We start from the raw sequence: 18,599 nt of genomic DNA, 5'->3' as shown, positions 1-18,599 counted from the left end.
TATAAGGGAATACTTCTCAAAGCTTTGTCCTAATAAGTTTGAGAATCTGAAAGAAATGGATGATTTTCTAGCAAATATTGACATGCCAAAACTAAACCAAGATGATTTAAACCAATTTAACATACCCATGTCAAGCATAAAAATAGAAACATCAATAAGAGACCTCTCACCCAAGAAAAGCCCAGGGCCAGATGGATTTACAGCTGAATTCTACAAGGCCTTCAAAGCAGAACTCACACCAATACTCTTCCAAATCTTCAATGAAATTGAAAGTGAAAGTTCACTACCAAACTCTTTCTAAGAAGCCATTATAACCCTCATCCCCAAACCAGGTAGGGATTCATCAAAGAGAACTATAGATGAACATTGATGCAAAACTTCTCAACAAAATTTTGGCCAATCGACTTCAACAACTCATCAAAAAAGTTATACACCACGATCAAATAGGATTCATTTCAGAGATGCACAGCTGGTTCAATATATGCATATGAATTAATATAATTAATCACATCAGCAAGAGCAAGGATAGAAACTACATGCTTATCTCAATAGATGCAGAAAAGGCATTGACAAGATCCAATACTCTCTTATGATGAAGGCTCTGGAAAAACTAGGGAGCCATAGAACATTCTTCAATATAATAAAGGCTGTGTATGACAAACCTACAGCCAGCGTTATACTTAATGGTGAAAAACTAAAGCCATTTCCTCTGAATTCAGGAATGAGACAAGGATGTCCATTCTCTCTGCTTCTCTTCAATTGAGTATTAGAATGCCTAGCTACAGCAATAAGACAAAATGCAAACATAAAGGGAATCCAAATAGGGAAAGATGAAGTAAAACTCTCCCTCTTTGCAGATGACATGATCTTGTATTTAAAGAATCCCATGGGCTCCACTCCCAAATTACTCAAGCTGATTCAAAACTTTGGCAAAGTAGCAGGGTATAAAATTAATGCTCAAAAATTAATGGCTTTTCTGTATGCCAACAATGAAAAGAGTATGGCTGAGATCAGGAAAGCAACTCCTTTTGTAATAGCTCCACAAAAAATAAATGATCTAGGAGTTAACTAAAGTAGTGAAGGACCTCTATGATGAAAACTTTAAAAACCTGAAAAAGGAAATTAAGTGGAAAAGCCTCCCATGTTCCTGTATTGGGAGGATTAACACTGTGAAAATGGCAATACTGCCAAAGGCTATCTACAAATTCAATGCAATATCTATCAATATCCTAACCCCATTCTTCAAGGAAATAGAAGCCACCCCAAAATTCATATGGAACAATAAAAGACCCTGAATAGCAAAAACAATCCTTAGCAGAAAGAACAGTGCTGGAGGAATATCAATACCAAATTTCAAACTCTACTATAAAGCCAAAATAATCAAAACAGGATGGTACTGGAACAAGAACAGACCTGAGGACCAATGGAATAGAACTGAAGACCCAGAAATGAACCCACAGACCTATAGCCACCTAATCTTTAATAAGGGAGGTAAACAAATAGAATGGAAGAAAGACAGCCTCTTCAGTAATTTTCTTAATAGAGACCCACAAACACAATATATGAAAGAAAGTTTGGACAAATGGGATTTCACGAAATTGCAGAGCTTCTGCATGGCAAAGGATATAGCCAGCAAGATCAATAGAAAACCCACGAATTGGGAGAAGATCTTTACTAGCCATACAATGGACAAGGGTCTCACATCTAAAATATACTTAGAACTCAAAAAACTAAATCCCCATCAACAAATCCTCAAAGAAACAAATGCCTGATAAATAAAGGGGCTAAAAACGTAGAGAAACTTCTCTGAAGAGGAAGTAAGAATGGCCAATATACACAGGAAGAAATGCTCAACCTCCCTAGCCATAAAAGAAATGCTAATCAAAACAACATTGAGATACAACCTCACCCCAGTTAGAATGGCTATACCCAAGAACTCTACTAACAACAGATGCTGGAGGGGATGTGGACAGAAGGGAAACTTACTGCATTGTTGGTGGGAGTGTAAACTTGTTCAACCACTTTGGAAAGCAGTATGGAGGTTCCTCAAAAGACTCCACATAGAGCTCCCTTATGACCCAGCAATCCCACTTTTGGGCATTTACCCAAATGTTCACAAACAAGACCACACTAAAGCTACCAGCACGACTATTTTTATTGGAGCATTATTTACCATAGCTAAGATATGGAACCAACCCAGATGCCCCTCAAGAAAATGTGGTATATATACACAATGGAATTCTATGCCTCCATCAGAAAGAATGACATTGCCCATTTGTTAGGAAATGGAAAGACTTGGAAAAAATTATATTAAGTGAAGTAAGCCAAGCCCAAAGAAACATAGGTCCCATGGTTTTCGTTATTTGCCATAACTAGAATATGTCTGAGTCAAGCAGAAAAGGTCAGGTAAGTTCATGTTAGGGAAATGAGCCCTAAGATATGTATTCAAATGTTTTTTCTTTCATGTGATTGTTTCTAATACATTTATAAGATTATTTCTTTGTTGCTTTGTATGTCCCTCCCCCACATATAACTCCTGCTTTCACTATATTTGATGTCAGTATAATTTGTGGAGGGGAAGGGAAAAAACAAATCGTTTAACTTGGGATACAGGTGGACCCATTGCAACAATGAGATGTACAAGTCGTTATGTCGAAAAGAAACTTTACAACTTTGGTGGGGAGGGGGAGGATGGGAAGGTATGGGAAGGGGAAACAAAGGAGGAGGCTACAATGCTTGATACGAAATGATTGGGTGGGGGCTTGGTGGGAAGGCTGGGAAGGGATGTGAAGGGTAAACAAAGGAGGAGGCTGCAATGCTTGATAAGAAATGTATGCATTATCCTGCCCATGTAATTGTAACCCCTCTGTACAGTATGTTCACAAAAAAAAGAAAAGAAAAGAAAAGAAAAAGAAAAAAAAAAGAGAGAAAAAAAAAGAAATGTACTCATTTTCTTGCCCATGTAATTGTAACCCCTCTGTACAGTATTTTCACAATAAAAAAAGAAATCTAATAACAACAGATGCTGGAGGGGAAATGACCAAAAAAGGAACCCTACTGAATTGTTGGTGGTAGTGTAGACTTATTCAAACACTTTGCTGTGACCCAGCAATCCCACTTTAGGACATTTACCCAAACAATCACAAACAAGGGTATACTAAAGCTACCAGCACAACTGTGTTTATTGCAGCATTATTTACCATAGCTAAGATATGTAACCAACCCAGATGCCCCTTAGTAGATGAATGGATAAAGAAAAATGTGATGTGATGTGATGTGATGTGTGTGTGTGTGTGTGTGTGTGTGTGTGTGTGTGTGTGTGTGTGTGTGTGTATTGTAATGGAATTCTATGCTTTCTTCAGAAAGAATGACATCACCCCATTAGTTGGGAAATGGAAAGACTTGGAAAAATTAAGTGAATTAAGAAAAGCTCAAAGAAAGCCCTTATTTACAATATCTAGTATATGTCTAGGACAAGCAGAAAAGGTCAGTGGCTATGTACATATGACCATATAATATGATGTTAAGTGAAATGAACACCAAGATAGGGACACAACTTGTTTTTTCTTTCTTGCTATTGTTTTTAATGCATCTAAAATGTACTATGTGATTTTTCTGGTTTAATTTGTATGTTCTTTCCCCCGTTATAACCCGTTTTCTCTGTATTTGACGTGGGTGTCCTGCATCTTATATATACATTTTTCTAATTTGGGGAGGGGAAGGGAAACAACAAAATGCTGAAACAAGGATACAGGTTGACTAATTGTAACAATGAGATGTACAAGACAGTATGTTGAAAGCAAACTTTACAACTTTGAGGGGGGGGAGTTGAGGAGGTGGGGAGGGAAGGGATGGTAGGGGAAATACAAAGGAGGAGGTAGCAATGTACTCATTACCTTACTCATGTAATTGTAACCATCTGTACACTAATTTTACAAGAAAATATAAAACAGCTTCTGTAGAAAAATTTTAATGAAGAGGAAAGCTACAGAATAGGAGAAAGGGCTTGCTAACCATTTGCCTGTCAGAGTTAATCATCAAAATACATTAGGATGACAGAAAATCATGACAATAAAAAACAGGTATTGAAATTATATGCTAGCAAATGAGCTGAAATAGAGGAGTAAGTCAGCATGGAGTTGAATATCCCAGACCTTCCCTGGGGCTCTGGGCACCTCTGACACAGGAAAGACTGGTGGGGCAGGGCTTGGCTATTGTTCAGAACTCTGCCCCGAACCTCACTACCCTTACCCGCCTGCTCACTCCTCACCAACATGAGCACAAATTCAAAGGCCCCAACTTTCTCCACACATACTTTCAGTGGTGTCAAAATTGTGAACAAAACTATAATCAGTGTACATGCATCATATAGGACCAAGATGAAAGGATAAAAATGGATAGTTTGAACTTTGAAGAACCTGCTTTCAAAACAGAGCATTTAATTTTTTCTGAAGTTTACTTTTATGAATTTATTTTAAAATTATTTTATTATCTTTATTTTTTAACTTTCATTATAAAGGGATTTTTTTACTGTCAGTATAAAGGGATTTCAATTCAATATGTTAATTTTAAGTAAGATCTAGTAATTAAGAAGATAACATTTATACATAGAGGAGAAAATTATGAATTGCTTATACTTTTCCATTTTCCTAATGAAAAATATGAGGCTTTTAAAAACATACATTCAGGATCAGAGTCAGATCTTGGGCTCTATTATTCCAAGATTCAGCTCTCTGCCTCTCAAACACTGTCACTCTTCATTGTAAAGTGGAAGACATGGCTGTGTGTGTCCTGAGATCTATCTCACTTCCCAGAACTGCAGGTAGGTAAGAGTGACCTCAGCATCTCGCAGACCTGCCTTGGCCCTGAGGCTCTACATAGTTAGAGGGCATCTCCCAGTCTTGAGCAGTCCTTGCTCATGCTCACCAAGTACCCAGGACTTCACTTTCCTAATTAGCTAGAGCATAAACAGAGAATAGTTGGTACTTAGGGATCCTTGCCCTTCACAACAAGTGAGGACTTAGAAAGCCACTGCATTGAAGATGAGCTCGAGATCAGCTGGCAGGAGGGCCAGATCTGAGCCTGACATTTCATTTTACCACTCCAAATTCTAGCCCTTGAAAAAGTGTCAGGTATTTCCAAGAAATCATCAGTGGGAGAGGATTCCACTTTCCTGATCTCATAGACGATCCCCCATAGACATAACACAGCTCTCCCAGTGCTGGGACCTCTAGGTAGCAGCTCTGTTGAGGTTAGAGTCAGGCTGCAGGTGCACACTGAACACTGTGCATCTGTGGCACAGAAGTAAGCAGCAGTGTCTTCAGTCTGGGAAGTCAAGATGGACAGGGAACTGCTTCTGGCAGAGGTGTCCAGGGTGATTCTTAGCTGTCCACTGCTTCTTTCTCTCTCATTTGACCTTATTAAAATTAGCATGGTGGGTCCTCTGCCAGAATCCTGTCTGTACAACTGCAGGGTGATTATGTCAGATTTGTAACTGCAGTTCACGGTGGCATTTTCACCCTGTTGGATACTCAAGGTCTGAGTTTTCTCTTCTTGTTGGTTGTTCACCCCTAGAAAGAAACACAAGCCAGAGACCAGGGAGTCAGTTAATTGTTCCCAGAGTACATTCTAAATTCAACAAGAAGATTCAACTCTAAGCCATGTGGCCTCTGAAATTCAATGTCCCTGTTCCCATACTAGCAGTCACAACTTACTGGCCACATGAAGCCACAGAGTTATCAAGAACACTTCAAGTAATTTTTTCATCCTTCTTGCTTTTGAGGATCACAGGAGATGCAGCTGTGGACCCTAAAATGGAGTCTGGCTCCTCAAGCACAAGTGTGGGTTCCTCTTGTTCCTGAGAAGGTATCTAGTTCTTCTGCTTCACAGAGTACTAGAGTTTTTTTGCCATCCAGTCAGAGTCAAGCTTCTTTATTTGGTGTTATTTTATATTCAACTCTCTCTCTCTCTCTCACACTCTCTCTCTCTCTCTCCCCTCCCCCCCCTCTCTCTCTGATGCTTGAAACCCAAGAGCTTCTGAGGAGATGGAGGCCCTGCCCTGTGGTAATGGCCGCAGCACTCCGCTAGGAGAATGTGATCTGAAAAGAGGAAGAATGCAGAGCTGATGCAGAAGTTTGCATTTCCTGCCATTATGAACTCTGATTCCAGATCAGAGTAAGAATGTATACAGTTTAAGTCAGGCTAGAGATCAATGAAGGAACAGTGCTGGAGACAGAACAGCTTTGAGAAATACTGTTAGGATCTGTATAATAACTCTAATCTTTAAGAAAATATCTGTTGTCAAAGGCATTGGCTTGCACGACTCCATCTGAGGACTTAGGTCCTGTGAGGGTGCATATGTTGGCATGCACAACCCCTGGGGAAGGAGAAAACTCCTTCCAAGTCTGGGCAAAACTCCAGACATCCAGGGGCTGGGAAGGTGGCTCAGTGGTAGAGTGCTTGCCTTGCATGCATGAGGCCCTGGGTTCGATTCCTCAGCACCACATAAGCAAAAAGAAAAAAGCCTAAGCCTCAGGTGAAGGCATGCAGAATGTGCTCTTCATGCTCCTCTGAGTAATCTCATAAACAATGCCTCCATATTCCCTTTGTGTGCCTAAAGAAACCCACCTGCACTTTGCTTACTCTTTATAACCGTTGATCCCATAGAACTGCTTCACATTTGTTGAGGCTTAACTCTTCCTGCTCACTGACCAAAGTTTAACTTTCATTGTCTGCATTACTGTAAAACTGTTTATGATGAACTTTCTGCCCCTCTGACTGAAGATTGACTTTCTATGCCTATATGCTGTATATAAGCATGTGATATTTCCAATAAACTTTATCTCTACCCGCAGGGTGTGGTCTACTTTCTGCCTACCAGACACCGTGTTCCCAGGTCTCACTGTGTGAACAGTGACAATCTGTGATCTCCTTCTGTGAAAATAAAAAAGTTTTTTTTTTTTTTTGCCTAATGCTAAAATTATGAGTAACTCAGAGTTTCTATGGATGGGCAAGAGACATGGACTCTAATTGGATTAAGTAGAAAAGAACTGGGTTTGTCTCAGAATCTCCAACAGTTCAGGCAATTGGATGCAAATAATATGCAGACAGAATAGGACAGAAAGTGCAAAGCTCTGCACATAGAGTAGTGTTTGGCAGGTGAGGGTTAAGAGCTGCCCTTCTTCTCTTTGGGTGGGGATAGAAATTTTGCCCTTGTGTTTCTGGTACTAATAGGATGGCTAGGGAATGGCTGAGTTTTGAAGAGTCTGGCTCTGAAGCTGATTTTCAAGATTTGGGATGACCAGCTGCTGGAAGTTACAGTTCAAAGCAGTGTTTCTAGAGCCAACTACTATTTGCTTTGATGATAAAAGAAGAATAAAAAAGGATTAATTTTCTAGGGCCATTTTAAAACAAATGAATATAACCAAAATCACATATGAGGGGTCACACCAGCTTAAATTCCCCACATATGGAAAAAACGAGGGTACTTCTCATTCCTAATTGTAGACCAGCTCTTCAACTCCAGACACTCAGTCATCACATTTTTCCAAGGTAGTGGAATGCCTTGAAAAGTGTCTAACCATCTTTCTACCTTTCCCCACGCTACATGAAGTATGGCCTCTGTTGCCAGACAACCTGGAGACCTTCAATCTTTCCTGACTAGCCCAAGGGGGCTTGATCAACTACCTGAGGACTTTATATCCCCATCCTATAGCACAATTAATCCCTCCTAGGCTCCCTCAATGGTTATTAGAAAATTATATTCAATTCTGGTCATTGTAGGTAGAAGAAAAATGGTCCTTCTGATCATCCCTGTCTGTTGGAAGGGTACCTCTGAACTTGTCCTATTTTAATATTGGGTTGTTATTTTTTCTTGTATAACAGTTGAAGGCCAATTACACCCTTGACGATTTTTGAGATTATTAATCAAGAGGTTAAAGTAGCTGTGACAGAATTCACTTCTGCTATGGTAGAGTGAATTTGAAGAGAACTCTGGTTTTTACTGGGGAAAGCCATGGCTAGTGCCTGAAGTTCCTCAAACTGCTTTGGACAATAAATTTTCTGCTGCTGATATCTGAAAAAAAAGAAGGAAAGAAAACGTCATGGCTATTTGTGTACAGAGGTGCATAATAAGATGGGTGCCCAAGGGATGTGGCGTACCAGTTATCAGTTTAGTGACTCTCAGCTGCAAATCCACCCTGTACACATTTCTCCTTGGCCTCCTGGCATGCTACGAAGTTTTATCAGTAGGCAAGGCTGGAAGGACACTTTCAGGAGGATAAGGTTTTCCTGTATAGTGCTGGGTCCCTGCAATTCTTGGTGAACTTGGCACACCTGGAGACATGGCAGACATGTGCATTGACAGCCACACAAGTGGTTACTTGGACTTATAAGCAGCTTTGCTTTGCCAAGAGATTAGTAAAGCACAACTTGAGATGTGACGAATGGGGAAATACAAGGTGTCCCAAAATAGGTGGCACAAGGCACAATCCTGTAGCTCAGGCTTTTTCTTTGCTTTTCTCTCTTTCCCCTCCCCCTTCTCCTCTCTCACCTTCTTTCCTAGCTACTATGATGTAAGCAACTCTGCTCTGTGAAACTCTCCCTCGCATGATGGACTGAAACCTATAACACTGTGTGCAAAAAATAAATTATCCCCTCTTTAAATTGTTTTCTTAGGTATTTTGATCATAGTGACACAAAAGTAGTAAAGACAGTAGCTGATTCCCTGTTGTAATGATCAATGTTCATTGTAAAGTTGCCTTCTTCAAATCACTTCATTTATTCCTCAGGATGGCCCTTGACTGCAGGAGGAATCTGTGAAGTGCCTGAGAGCAAAGGACTTTGTTGCAGAGGTCAACATTCACAGTGGAGTCTACGGAGCTTGGGAGAAACTGCTGGGATGTAAGGAACACAGGTGGGTGGCTGGAGGGACAAAGCAGGTAGAAAGGTGGTTGGCCCTTCTTAACTCTGCCTGGTCACCTAGAAAATAATGATTATTCTGCTCTGCTATATAGTTATTATTGCAAAAGTGCTTTTCTGGGTACTTCTAAAACTATAATTATTTAAAAAATTAAGTTAACAAGAGATGCTAATGAGAATCTTTGTGGACAAATAGTTGAGCTCAATCTGAAGCTAAAGGACCACTGATGACATTCATTTTAAGAGGTAATTCAGTTTGGCTCCCTGGAAATGCAAGCCCCACAGTGGCCACAGACAGCTGACAGGAAGTAGTTTGTGTAAGTCTGAGGGTTTGTGCTCTGCTTCCTTTGCCAGAGCAGCTACTGTGGGCTCAGGGCACAGTAGTACATGGCTGAGTCATCCTCCTGAGTCATGGCCTTCTGCAGGTGGAAGGACTTCTCACTCTTATTTAGAGTGGCCGTGAAACCTTTGGCACTGCCTCCAGAGATGTGTTTCAGGAGCAGCTGGAGGCCTTGTCCTGGATGTTGGATGTACCAGAAGAGCTCAGGACTCCCAGAATAGGAATAGTTGCACTTCACCTGCACAGGGGCTCCTTCGAAGACAGAGATGTGGTCCTCAGGCTGAGCCACTGCCTAGGCTGTAATTCCTCCTGAAACATCAGTTCTAGATCAGAGAAACTGCAGAAGACAAAATGATTCCATGTCAAAACCCACAGAAAGGCTTGAATGAGAAGCGACTACTCACTCAATGCCATCATGATCAGGAGTGCTGCCATGAGGTTAGGCTTCATGTCCCAGATGTGAGGTGATGAAGAATTTTCTGGAACCTGTTCAGCTACAGAGAATCTGACAGAGCAGAGTCATCTCTGAGTTTAACTCTTCCTTCCATCTGTACAGCAAGATGCTCTTCCTGGAAAGGTTTGCTGGCTGCTTGGCTTCTAGCTTAGTTCAAGTTACGCAGCAACCCTCTCTAGAGGCCAAAATTGACACTGCAGAGAAGGTCAGGTTGCAGGTCAATCAGCATCGGGACAGAAAGAGGAATGTATGCTACAGGAAAAAAAATTGTCATTAGGGAAGTCTATAAATAGACTTTAATGGACTAGAACAAAAGTCTAAGAGCACCAAAGCCTGTGTGTGCAAAATTAGCTAAAAATGTATCAAATATGGAACATTTGCTAAAATGTGCTATCTTGAATGAAAAATCACTAGAAAATTAATCAATAAATTTGGATATATCTTTCTTTTTTGGTCGTGGGTCTTAAACTCTGGGCCTGTGTGCTGTCCCTGAGATCTTCAGCTCGAAGCTAGCATTCTACTTCTTGAGCTACAGTGTCACTTCCAGTTTTCTGGTGGTTAACTGGAGATAAGAGTCACATGAATTTGCCTGGGCTGGCTTTGAACTGCAATCCTCAGATTCCAGCCTCCTGAGTAGCTAGGATTATAGGCATGCTAAGTGCCTGGCTGGGTATATTCTTAATAACCATTACAAAGTAAATTTTTAGCGGATATAATAGTTATATTTTAGATGGAAAAAAATTGAGAGACCCAATTTATTAACGTATAGTATTAGAGTAGATTTCTATGCATGATAGAAAGAATACAGGAAAAGGTTAATAGACCATACTTTATAGAAATTTAAGCTTTTGTGCACGTTTATTAATGAAGTCTTTATATATATTATTGTAAAAATAGAGTACAGAGGGTTTATAGCTACACGAGTAAGGTAATGAGTACATTTCCTATCAAGCATTGTTACCTCTTCCTTTGTGTTTCCCCTACCATCCCTTCTGTCCCCAACTACAGGTGTTTAACCAATTTTGCCAGCACCATTTACTGAAGAGGCTGTCTTGTTTCCATTCTATTTGTTTAGCTCCCTTATCGAAGATTATGTGGCTATAGATCTGTGGGTTCATTTCTGGATCTTCAGTTCTATTCCATTGTTCCTCAGGTCTGTTCTTGTGCCAGTACCATGCTGTTTTGATTACTTTGGCTTTGTAGTAGAGTTTGAAATTTGGTATTGATATTCCTCCAGTACTGTTCTTTCTGCTAAGGACTCTTTTTGCTATTCAGGGTCTTTTATTGTTCCATATAAATTTTTGGATTGCTTCTTCTATTTGCCTGAAGAATGGGGTTGAGATATTGACAGGTATTGCATTGAATTTGTAGATAGCCTTTGGCAGTATTGCCATTTTCAAGGTGTTAATCCTCCCAATACAGGAACCTGGGAGGCTTTTCTACTTCCTTAGTTCTGCTTTAATTTCCCCTTTCAAGTTTTTAAAGTTTTCATCACAGGGGTCCTTCACTTTTTTAGTTAACTCCTAGGTCTTTTATTTTTGTGGGTCTCTGACAAAAGGAATTGCTTTCTTGATTTCAGCCACACTCTTCTCATTGTTGGCATGCAGAAAATCATTAATTTTTGAGGGCTAATTTTATACAGTGCTACTTTGCCAAAGTTTTAGATGAGCTCTTGTAATTTAGGAATGGTGTCCACAGGTTGCTTTAACTACAAGATCATGTCATCTGCCAAGAGGGAGAGTTTTACTTCATCTTTCCCTATTTGGATCCCCTTTATGTTTGCATTTTGTCATAATGCTGTAGGTAGGCATTCTAATACTCAATTGAAGAGAAGTGGAGAGAGTGGACTTCCTTGTCTCACTCCTGAGTTTAGAGGAAATGGCTTTAGCTTTTTGCCATTAAGTATAATGCTGGCTGTAGGTTTGTCATATACATCCTTTATTATATTGAGGAATGTGCTATGGATTCCTGGTTTTTCCAGAGCTTTCTTCATAAAGAGGTGTTGGATCTTGTCGAAATGTTTTTTCTGTATATATTGAGATAATCGTGTGGTTCTTACCCTTGCTCTTGTTGATGTGATGAGTTATATTAATTGATTTGTGTATATTGAACCAGCTTTGCATCCCTGAAATGAGTCCTGTTTGATCGTGGGTTATGGTTTCTGTTTTTTTGATGAGTTGTTGAAATTTTGTTGAGAAGTTTTGCATGGATGTGCATCAAAGAAATGCGTCTGTAGTTCTCTTTCTTTTATGAGTCCCTGCCTGGTTTTGGGATGAGGGTTATAATGGCTTCATAGAAAGAGTTTGGTAGTGAACTTTACTTTCAATTTCATTGAGGATTTGGAGGAGTATTGGTGTGAGTTCTGCTTTGAAGGCCTTGCAGAATTCAGCTGTAAATCCATCCAGGCTTTTTTTTTTGGGTGGGAGGTCTCATTGATGTTTCTATTTTGATGCTTGATATGGGTCTGTTAAGTTGGTTTAAACAATCTTTGGTTACTTTGAGCATGTCATTATTTGCTAAAATTCGACTATTTCTTCCAGATTGTCAAACTTATTAGCATAAAACTTTGAGAAGTATTCCTTTATCATGTCTGAACCTTGTTTTTTTTCTGTGATGATAGTTCCATTCTCATCTCTGAGTTTATTTGGGTGTATTCTCTTCTTTTTTTGATAACATTTGCTAAAGGTCTGTCAATTTTGTTAATTTTTTTGAGGAACCAACTCTGTTGATTTTTTCTACTTTTTTTGTATTCTAATTCATTTAATTCTGATTTAAATTTAATTGTTTCCTTCTACTGGATTTGGCTTGTTGCTTTTATTTCAAGGAGCTTCAGGTGCCTTGTTAAATGGTTGGTTTCAGATCTCTCCAATTTGTTGATACAGGAACTCAGAGCTATAAACTTGCCTCTGAGTACTGCCTTTGCTGTGTCCCAGAGGAGCTGGTAATTTGTGTGTTCATTTTTGTTAAATATCATGAACATTTGAGTTTTCTTTCTAATCTCTTCTATGACCCACTGGTGGTTCAAGAGTGTGTTGTTTAGCCTCCATGTGTTATAGGTTTTTCTTTGGTGGCTTTTGGTGTTGAATTCTAATTTTATTCCTTTGTAGACTGAGAGAATGCAGGGCATAATTTCAATGTTTCTGAATTTAGACAAATTTGCTTTGTGACCTAAAATGCCGTCTATTTTGGAGAATGTTCCATGTGCTGCTGAGAAGAATGTGTATTCTGATGCTGCTGGGTGAAATATTCGGTAGATGTCTGTTAAGTCTTGCTGATCTCTGTGGTTGTTTAGATCTGAGTTTTCTCTGTTGAGTTTTTGCTGGGTTGACCTATTCAGTGGGGATAGTGGTATGTTAAAATCTCCCAAAATTAATGTCTTTGAATGTATGTGAGATTTTTATGGAAAGTAGTGTTTGTAGACTACTCATCATTATTTGGTGAATAGATATTTAGAATTGCTGCATCCTCCTCAGGGAGAAATGCCTTAACATTCTTTATCTCTTCTCATAAATTCTAATTTGAAGACTATTTTATCTATTAAGATTGCATGTCCCGCCTGTTTATGGGTGCTATGTGCTTGGTAGATTTTATTGCAGCCTTTCACTTTCAGAATATGTTTGTTTTTATGGGCAAGGTGTGTTTCTTGAAGGCAGCAGATAGAAGGGTCTTGCTTTTTGATCCAAGTTGACAATCTATGCCACTTAATTGGAGAGTTAATGGAGTCTTAAAGCAATATCATGTCCATAAAATTTCCACTTGCCATCACTGGTTTTGACCTTCTCATACAGAATATGCTCCTCAGAATTTTGGTTACAAGATAAAAAGCAATGGGCCATAAACAAAGAAACATTCATTCCATAAAGAGTGAAGATTGGAAAAGTCTCTGATCTTCATTTGCCAAAGGGCACCTTTGGCTACCAGCCAGACTTAACTCTGTTACTCTGCTTTGGAGTTAGACATATGTTTGGTGTGAAGAAGCTGGGAGCCTAGAATGAAACACAGGAAAATACAACTCATGGAGTGCTTGTGCTGAAGAGATCACTTGACCTCTAGAAAGGAAACTAATTCTCTTAGGAACATGTCTTCTCTTGCCTCCACCAAGTTGAGACAAAAATAACAAATAGGTTGAGTCCCTCTGTCCTTAAAGAGTATAAAGCTTCCAGGGAACAAAGATTGGCTTCAAGTTTTTGGCTGGGATCTCTCAGAACCACTGACTGCAGTATTCTGCTGATTTTGCAGTTGCTGACCACAGACAGAACATCTAGCCACCCACCCACCCCCTCTTCCCTCCAGGGATGCCTATGTGATCAGACACCTCAGGAGGGAAGGGAAGAAAGGGAAAAGATCATTCAGATATACATTGGAGACAATGAATAGTATCAGAAAGCCAACTTTTTTAGTCACAAAATCAGAACATGCAAATTACAAAACAACAATTTATTTACAAGAAAGATTTTACTAAGGAAGAATATCACTGGCTACTTTATAGAATTCTAAGCACAATTAAATGAAATTAGGAGATTACTGTAAACCTGTAACTTGACCATCATGAACATGAAAATATGTTTAGTGAGACTGGTTTTTAGAGAATAGAACAGGTATAGGTTGGCAACTTCATTTCCATCTCCTTCCTTTTGTACCAGATAAACCCATAGCTGGGATTATTCTGAAATCTCCACAATGAAGTAGGAAATGATGAATAAAGAAGGACAGCCTTTCTGTCTGAAGTCCTTTTGATGCTATTTTTAAGGAGCAGGTTTTGTTATCCTATCATGTGAGTCAAATCACAAACAATTTGGAATTACATACCCACTACAATATGGATGTATAATATATAATTGTACATGTGAAATTTATTGTTATTATAAAGGTGATGTAAAGAGGGCTTACAGTTACATAACTCAGGTAAAGAGTACATTTCTTTTTGGAAAATATCCCCTCTCTTGCTCTCCCACTTTCTCTTTGCATCCCCACCCACAAATTACATAGTTTATTTTCAACATATAGTTGAAACTAACAAATGCAGTTTTTCTTCATTTGTTCACCATTTGTCCTTCCATTTCTGTGCCCTCGTTCCCCTCCTAAAGACATGAATGAATGAGTACACAAGATAAAATGAAAAACAAAAATAGCAAAAAAGAAAAAACCCTTTATTTCCATTTCCTAGGTTAATTTTGATAAATATTATTTTGTATGATCTGATGCACATAGGCATTGTACATATAGAATTTTGTAAACTTGTCAGATGAAATTATACTATTTCCTGGTCTTGAATATGATAATAGGAAAGTAAAGCTTGATTCTGTGAATTTTTGTAGCAAAGATCTACTTTCTCACTACTTTGCTATTGTGTTTTGAAAGACTAAAAATGTGGTGTGACCTCATGTCATGCATGAATTAGTGTGACTTAAAGTGAAATCCCAAAGAAATTTTCCCTACCTCCTCCTGTATTTTGGCTGATATCTTATCTTAGATTAATTGTAAGGATTTTATGAGGAAATCACTGGAATAATTTACTTTTAAAAAGGTTAAAACTTAATGAATTTTAGATTTTTCATATATTATTAAGAACTATACTCAAACCAGGTTCTGGTAGCTCACACCTGCAATCCTAGCTACTCAGAAGGCTGATAACAGAACATCAGGATTTGAAGCCATCTTGGGATGACAAATCCAAGATACTCTTGCTTTCATAACTATCAATAAATCCAAAATTGAAAGTATAGCTCAAATAGTAATGCAAACAGCTTGGTACTGGCACAAGAGGAGAGCTGAGGACCAATGGAATAGAACTGAAGACCCAGAAATGAACACACAGACATATAGCCACCTAATCTTCAATAAGGGAGCTAAACAAATAGAATGGAAGGAAGACAGCCTCTTCAGTAAATGGTGCTGGCAAAATTGGTTAAACACCTGTAGAAAACTAAAGCTAAATCCTCATATATCACTCTGCACCAGAATCAAGTCCAAATGGACCAAAGACTTCAAAGTCAAAGCAGACACCCTGAAAATATTATAGGAAGGAATAAGAGAAACTCTAGGGTTCCTTGGCACAGGCCGAAATTTTCTTAATAGAGACCCAGAAATACAACAAATCAAAAAAAGGTTGGACAAATGGGATTGGATGAAACCGCAGAGATTCTGCATGGCAAAAGACATAGCTAGCAAAATCAATAGAAAGCCCATGGACTGGGAGAAGATCTTCACTAACCATACAATGGACAAGGGTCTCATATCTAAAATATACTTAGAACTCAGAAAACTAAATCCCCCAACAACAAATCTTCCAAGAAACAACTGCCAAAAAATAAGTGGGCTAAAGACTTAAAGAGAAACTTCTCTGAAGAGGAATTAAGAATGGCCAATACACACATGAAGAAATGCTCTACTTCTCTAGCCGTAAAAGAAATGCAAATCAAAACAACATTGAGATTCTACCTCACCCCAATCAGAATGGCTAAAATCAAAAAATTTAATAACAACAGATGCTGGAGGGGAAGTGACCAAAAAGGAAGTCTACTGAATTGTTGGTGGGAATGTAAACTTGTTCAACCACTCTGGAAAGCAGTGTGGAGGTTCCACAAAAGACTCCACAGGGCTCCCTTATGACCCAGCAATCCCACTTTTGGGCATTTACCCAAACAATCACAAACAAGGGTATACTAAAACTACCAGAACCACTATGTTTATTGCAGCATTATTTACCATAGCTAAGATCTGGAACCAACCCAACCAGATGCCCCTCAGTAGATGAATGGATAAAGAAAATTACACACACACACACACACACACACACACACACACACACACATACATACATACAGTGGAATTGTATGCTTCCATCAGAAATAATGACACTGCCCATTTATTAGGAAATGGAAAGACTTGGAAAAAACTATAAATGAATTAAGCCAAGCACAAAGAAACATAGTTCCCTTGGTTTCCCTTATTTCTAATAAGTAGTATGTCTAGGACAAACAGAAAAGGTCAAAAGCTATATACATAGGACCATATAAAATGATGTTAAGCTAAATAAACACCGAGACAGGGACACAAGAGTTTTTTTTCTTTCTTGCTATAATTTTTAACATACTTATAATGTACTATGTGATTTTTTTGTTTCTTTGGTATGTTCCTCCCCCATGGTATAACCCCTGTTTTCACTGTATTTGATTCCGGTACCCTGCATCTTGTATATATACTTTTCTAATTTGGGGAGGGAAAAAACAAAATGATTAAATAGGGATACACAATGTCCCATTGTAGCAATGAGATGAACAAGACACTCTGTTGAAAATGAACTTTACCTTTTCAGTTAGGGGGAGGGGACACGAGTAGTTAGGGAGGTGGGAATAAGTGGATGGTAGGGTTAAAACAAAGGAGGAGGCAAAAATGCTTGATAGGAAATATACTCATTACTTTATTCATGTAACTGTAACCCCTGTACTCTTAAAAAAAAGTGTGGCTCAAATGGTAGAGCACCAGCCTTGACGGAAAAATCTAAGAATGTGAAACCTGGCAAGAAAGGAAAAAGTAAAGCAAACCTATACTGAATTATTCATTGGATTTATGTATTGTGTTCATCTTCTGTTCCATCAAATTACTTCTGATAAAGGTAAGAGCCAAGATTAGAAGACTAGATGTTTTGTATCATTTAATTTAACATGTCAGAATAATATAGTGGGATATTCTGCATGTGATAGCTGTGATATAAAACTAGATTAGACAATAACATTAATATTAATCAATATTGATCTGACTACATTAATATACTTCAATAATAAGATAGAGGAAGGACACTTTCTGGGACAATGTTTATGTTTGCAGCATTATTTATGTGACAGTTGTTTGGGTATTATATTTAAATTTCTCAAAAAAATTTAGACATTATATGGAACCTTTTGGGTATTCCTTAATGAAAAATTTTAAATTGGAATGTTAAGAGAAAACTGGAAAATATTTCAACCATATCAATAAGTTAAAAATTAATATTTTAAAATTCTCTTAGAGGAAAAATATTCACTCAAACCCTCCCTGCTATTGCTCTTCACACCCATCGCATCCAGATCCCAGCATATTTGCTGTGCGCTGGGTTCTACTGCAGCTCAGGCCTTACTGGGGCCCCTGTAGGTTTGGATGCAGGCTGCAGGTGTTGGGGGAGCATTGTGTACTCATTGCACAGAGATAGGTTGCTGGGTCACTGAGCTGGGAGTTTCTGATGTGCAGGGAAAGATAGAGGCTGGCTTTGTTGAGGTGCACTGTGAATTTTCCTTCATCTTTATCACCGTTGGAATATGTAGATGCCAGAAGCTTAGGGCCTTTCCCAGAATACTGTCTGTACCACATGAAGTACTGATAAGCACTATTCTTATAAGTGCAGTTGAGAGAGGCAGTGGCTCCCTCTGGAACACTGAGGGACTCAGGATGCTGCTCCACCTCCTTCTGTTGGCTGTTTACCCCTGTGCAGAAAGACAAATGTCATCTAAAGGAACAATACAATACAAAGTGGATGCTTTCTCTTATGGAATGTAAATTACTTTTTTCCATGGGCCTTCCACCCTCCCTTGCCTAAAAACTAAGAACTTTCTGGTTTTTCCTCACATACCTGACACAGACACACAGACAACAACTCCCATCACTGAACTTCATGTTCCCATAGAAATGCCAACTCACAGCTCAAGCGATGCCACAGGATCACTAATAAGACACTCAACGATCTCATCCTTTCCCACTGAGGGCGAAGATTACAAACTGCACAAGAAAGTAAATCTCAGTATTGTGCTTTAGAAAACATAACAGGAACTGTCCTTCAAGTAGAAAAAGAGGATCTTTTCCCCAAGCCTCCTGCACCAACCAACTCCTCCCTTCCTTTCTCACTTAAGA

At 38.9% G+C, this 18,599-nt stretch overlaps 1 pseudogene and 2 gene segments (V, D, J or C); all 3 read right to left on the bottom strand.

Moving 5' to 3' along the window:
* Positions 1 to 4,986: 4,986 nt before the first annotated feature.
* Positions 4,987 to 5,878, bottom strand: LOC122125447. The segment is given in 2 exon segments: positions 4,987 to 5,570; positions 5,715 to 5,878. Coding segments are annotated over 2 exon segments (636 nt in total).
* A 3,400-nt stretch (positions 5,879 to 9,278) lies between these two features.
* On the bottom strand, positions 9,279 to 9,709 carry LOC122125446 (annotated as a pseudogene).
* An 8,119-nt stretch (positions 9,710 to 17,828) lies between these two features.
* LOC122125445 lies at positions 17,829 to 18,497 on the bottom strand. The segment is given in 2 exon segments: positions 17,829 to 18,175; positions 18,390 to 18,497. Coding segments are annotated over 2 exon segments (396 nt in total).
* Positions 18,498 to 18,599: the final 102 nt, after the last annotated feature.

This window comes from Dipodomys spectabilis, unplaced genomic scaffold (assembly GCF_019054845.1).
Source record: "Dipodomys spectabilis isolate Male_0828 unplaced genomic scaffold, ASM1905484v1 ptg000265l, whole genome shotgun sequence".
In the NCBI taxonomy this organism is placed as follows: domain Eukaryota; kingdom Metazoa; phylum Chordata; class Mammalia; order Rodentia; family Heteromyidae; genus Dipodomys; species Dipodomys spectabilis.
Note: the sequence above shows the minus strand (reverse complement) of the source record. Positions and strands in the feature narration are given on the sequence as shown.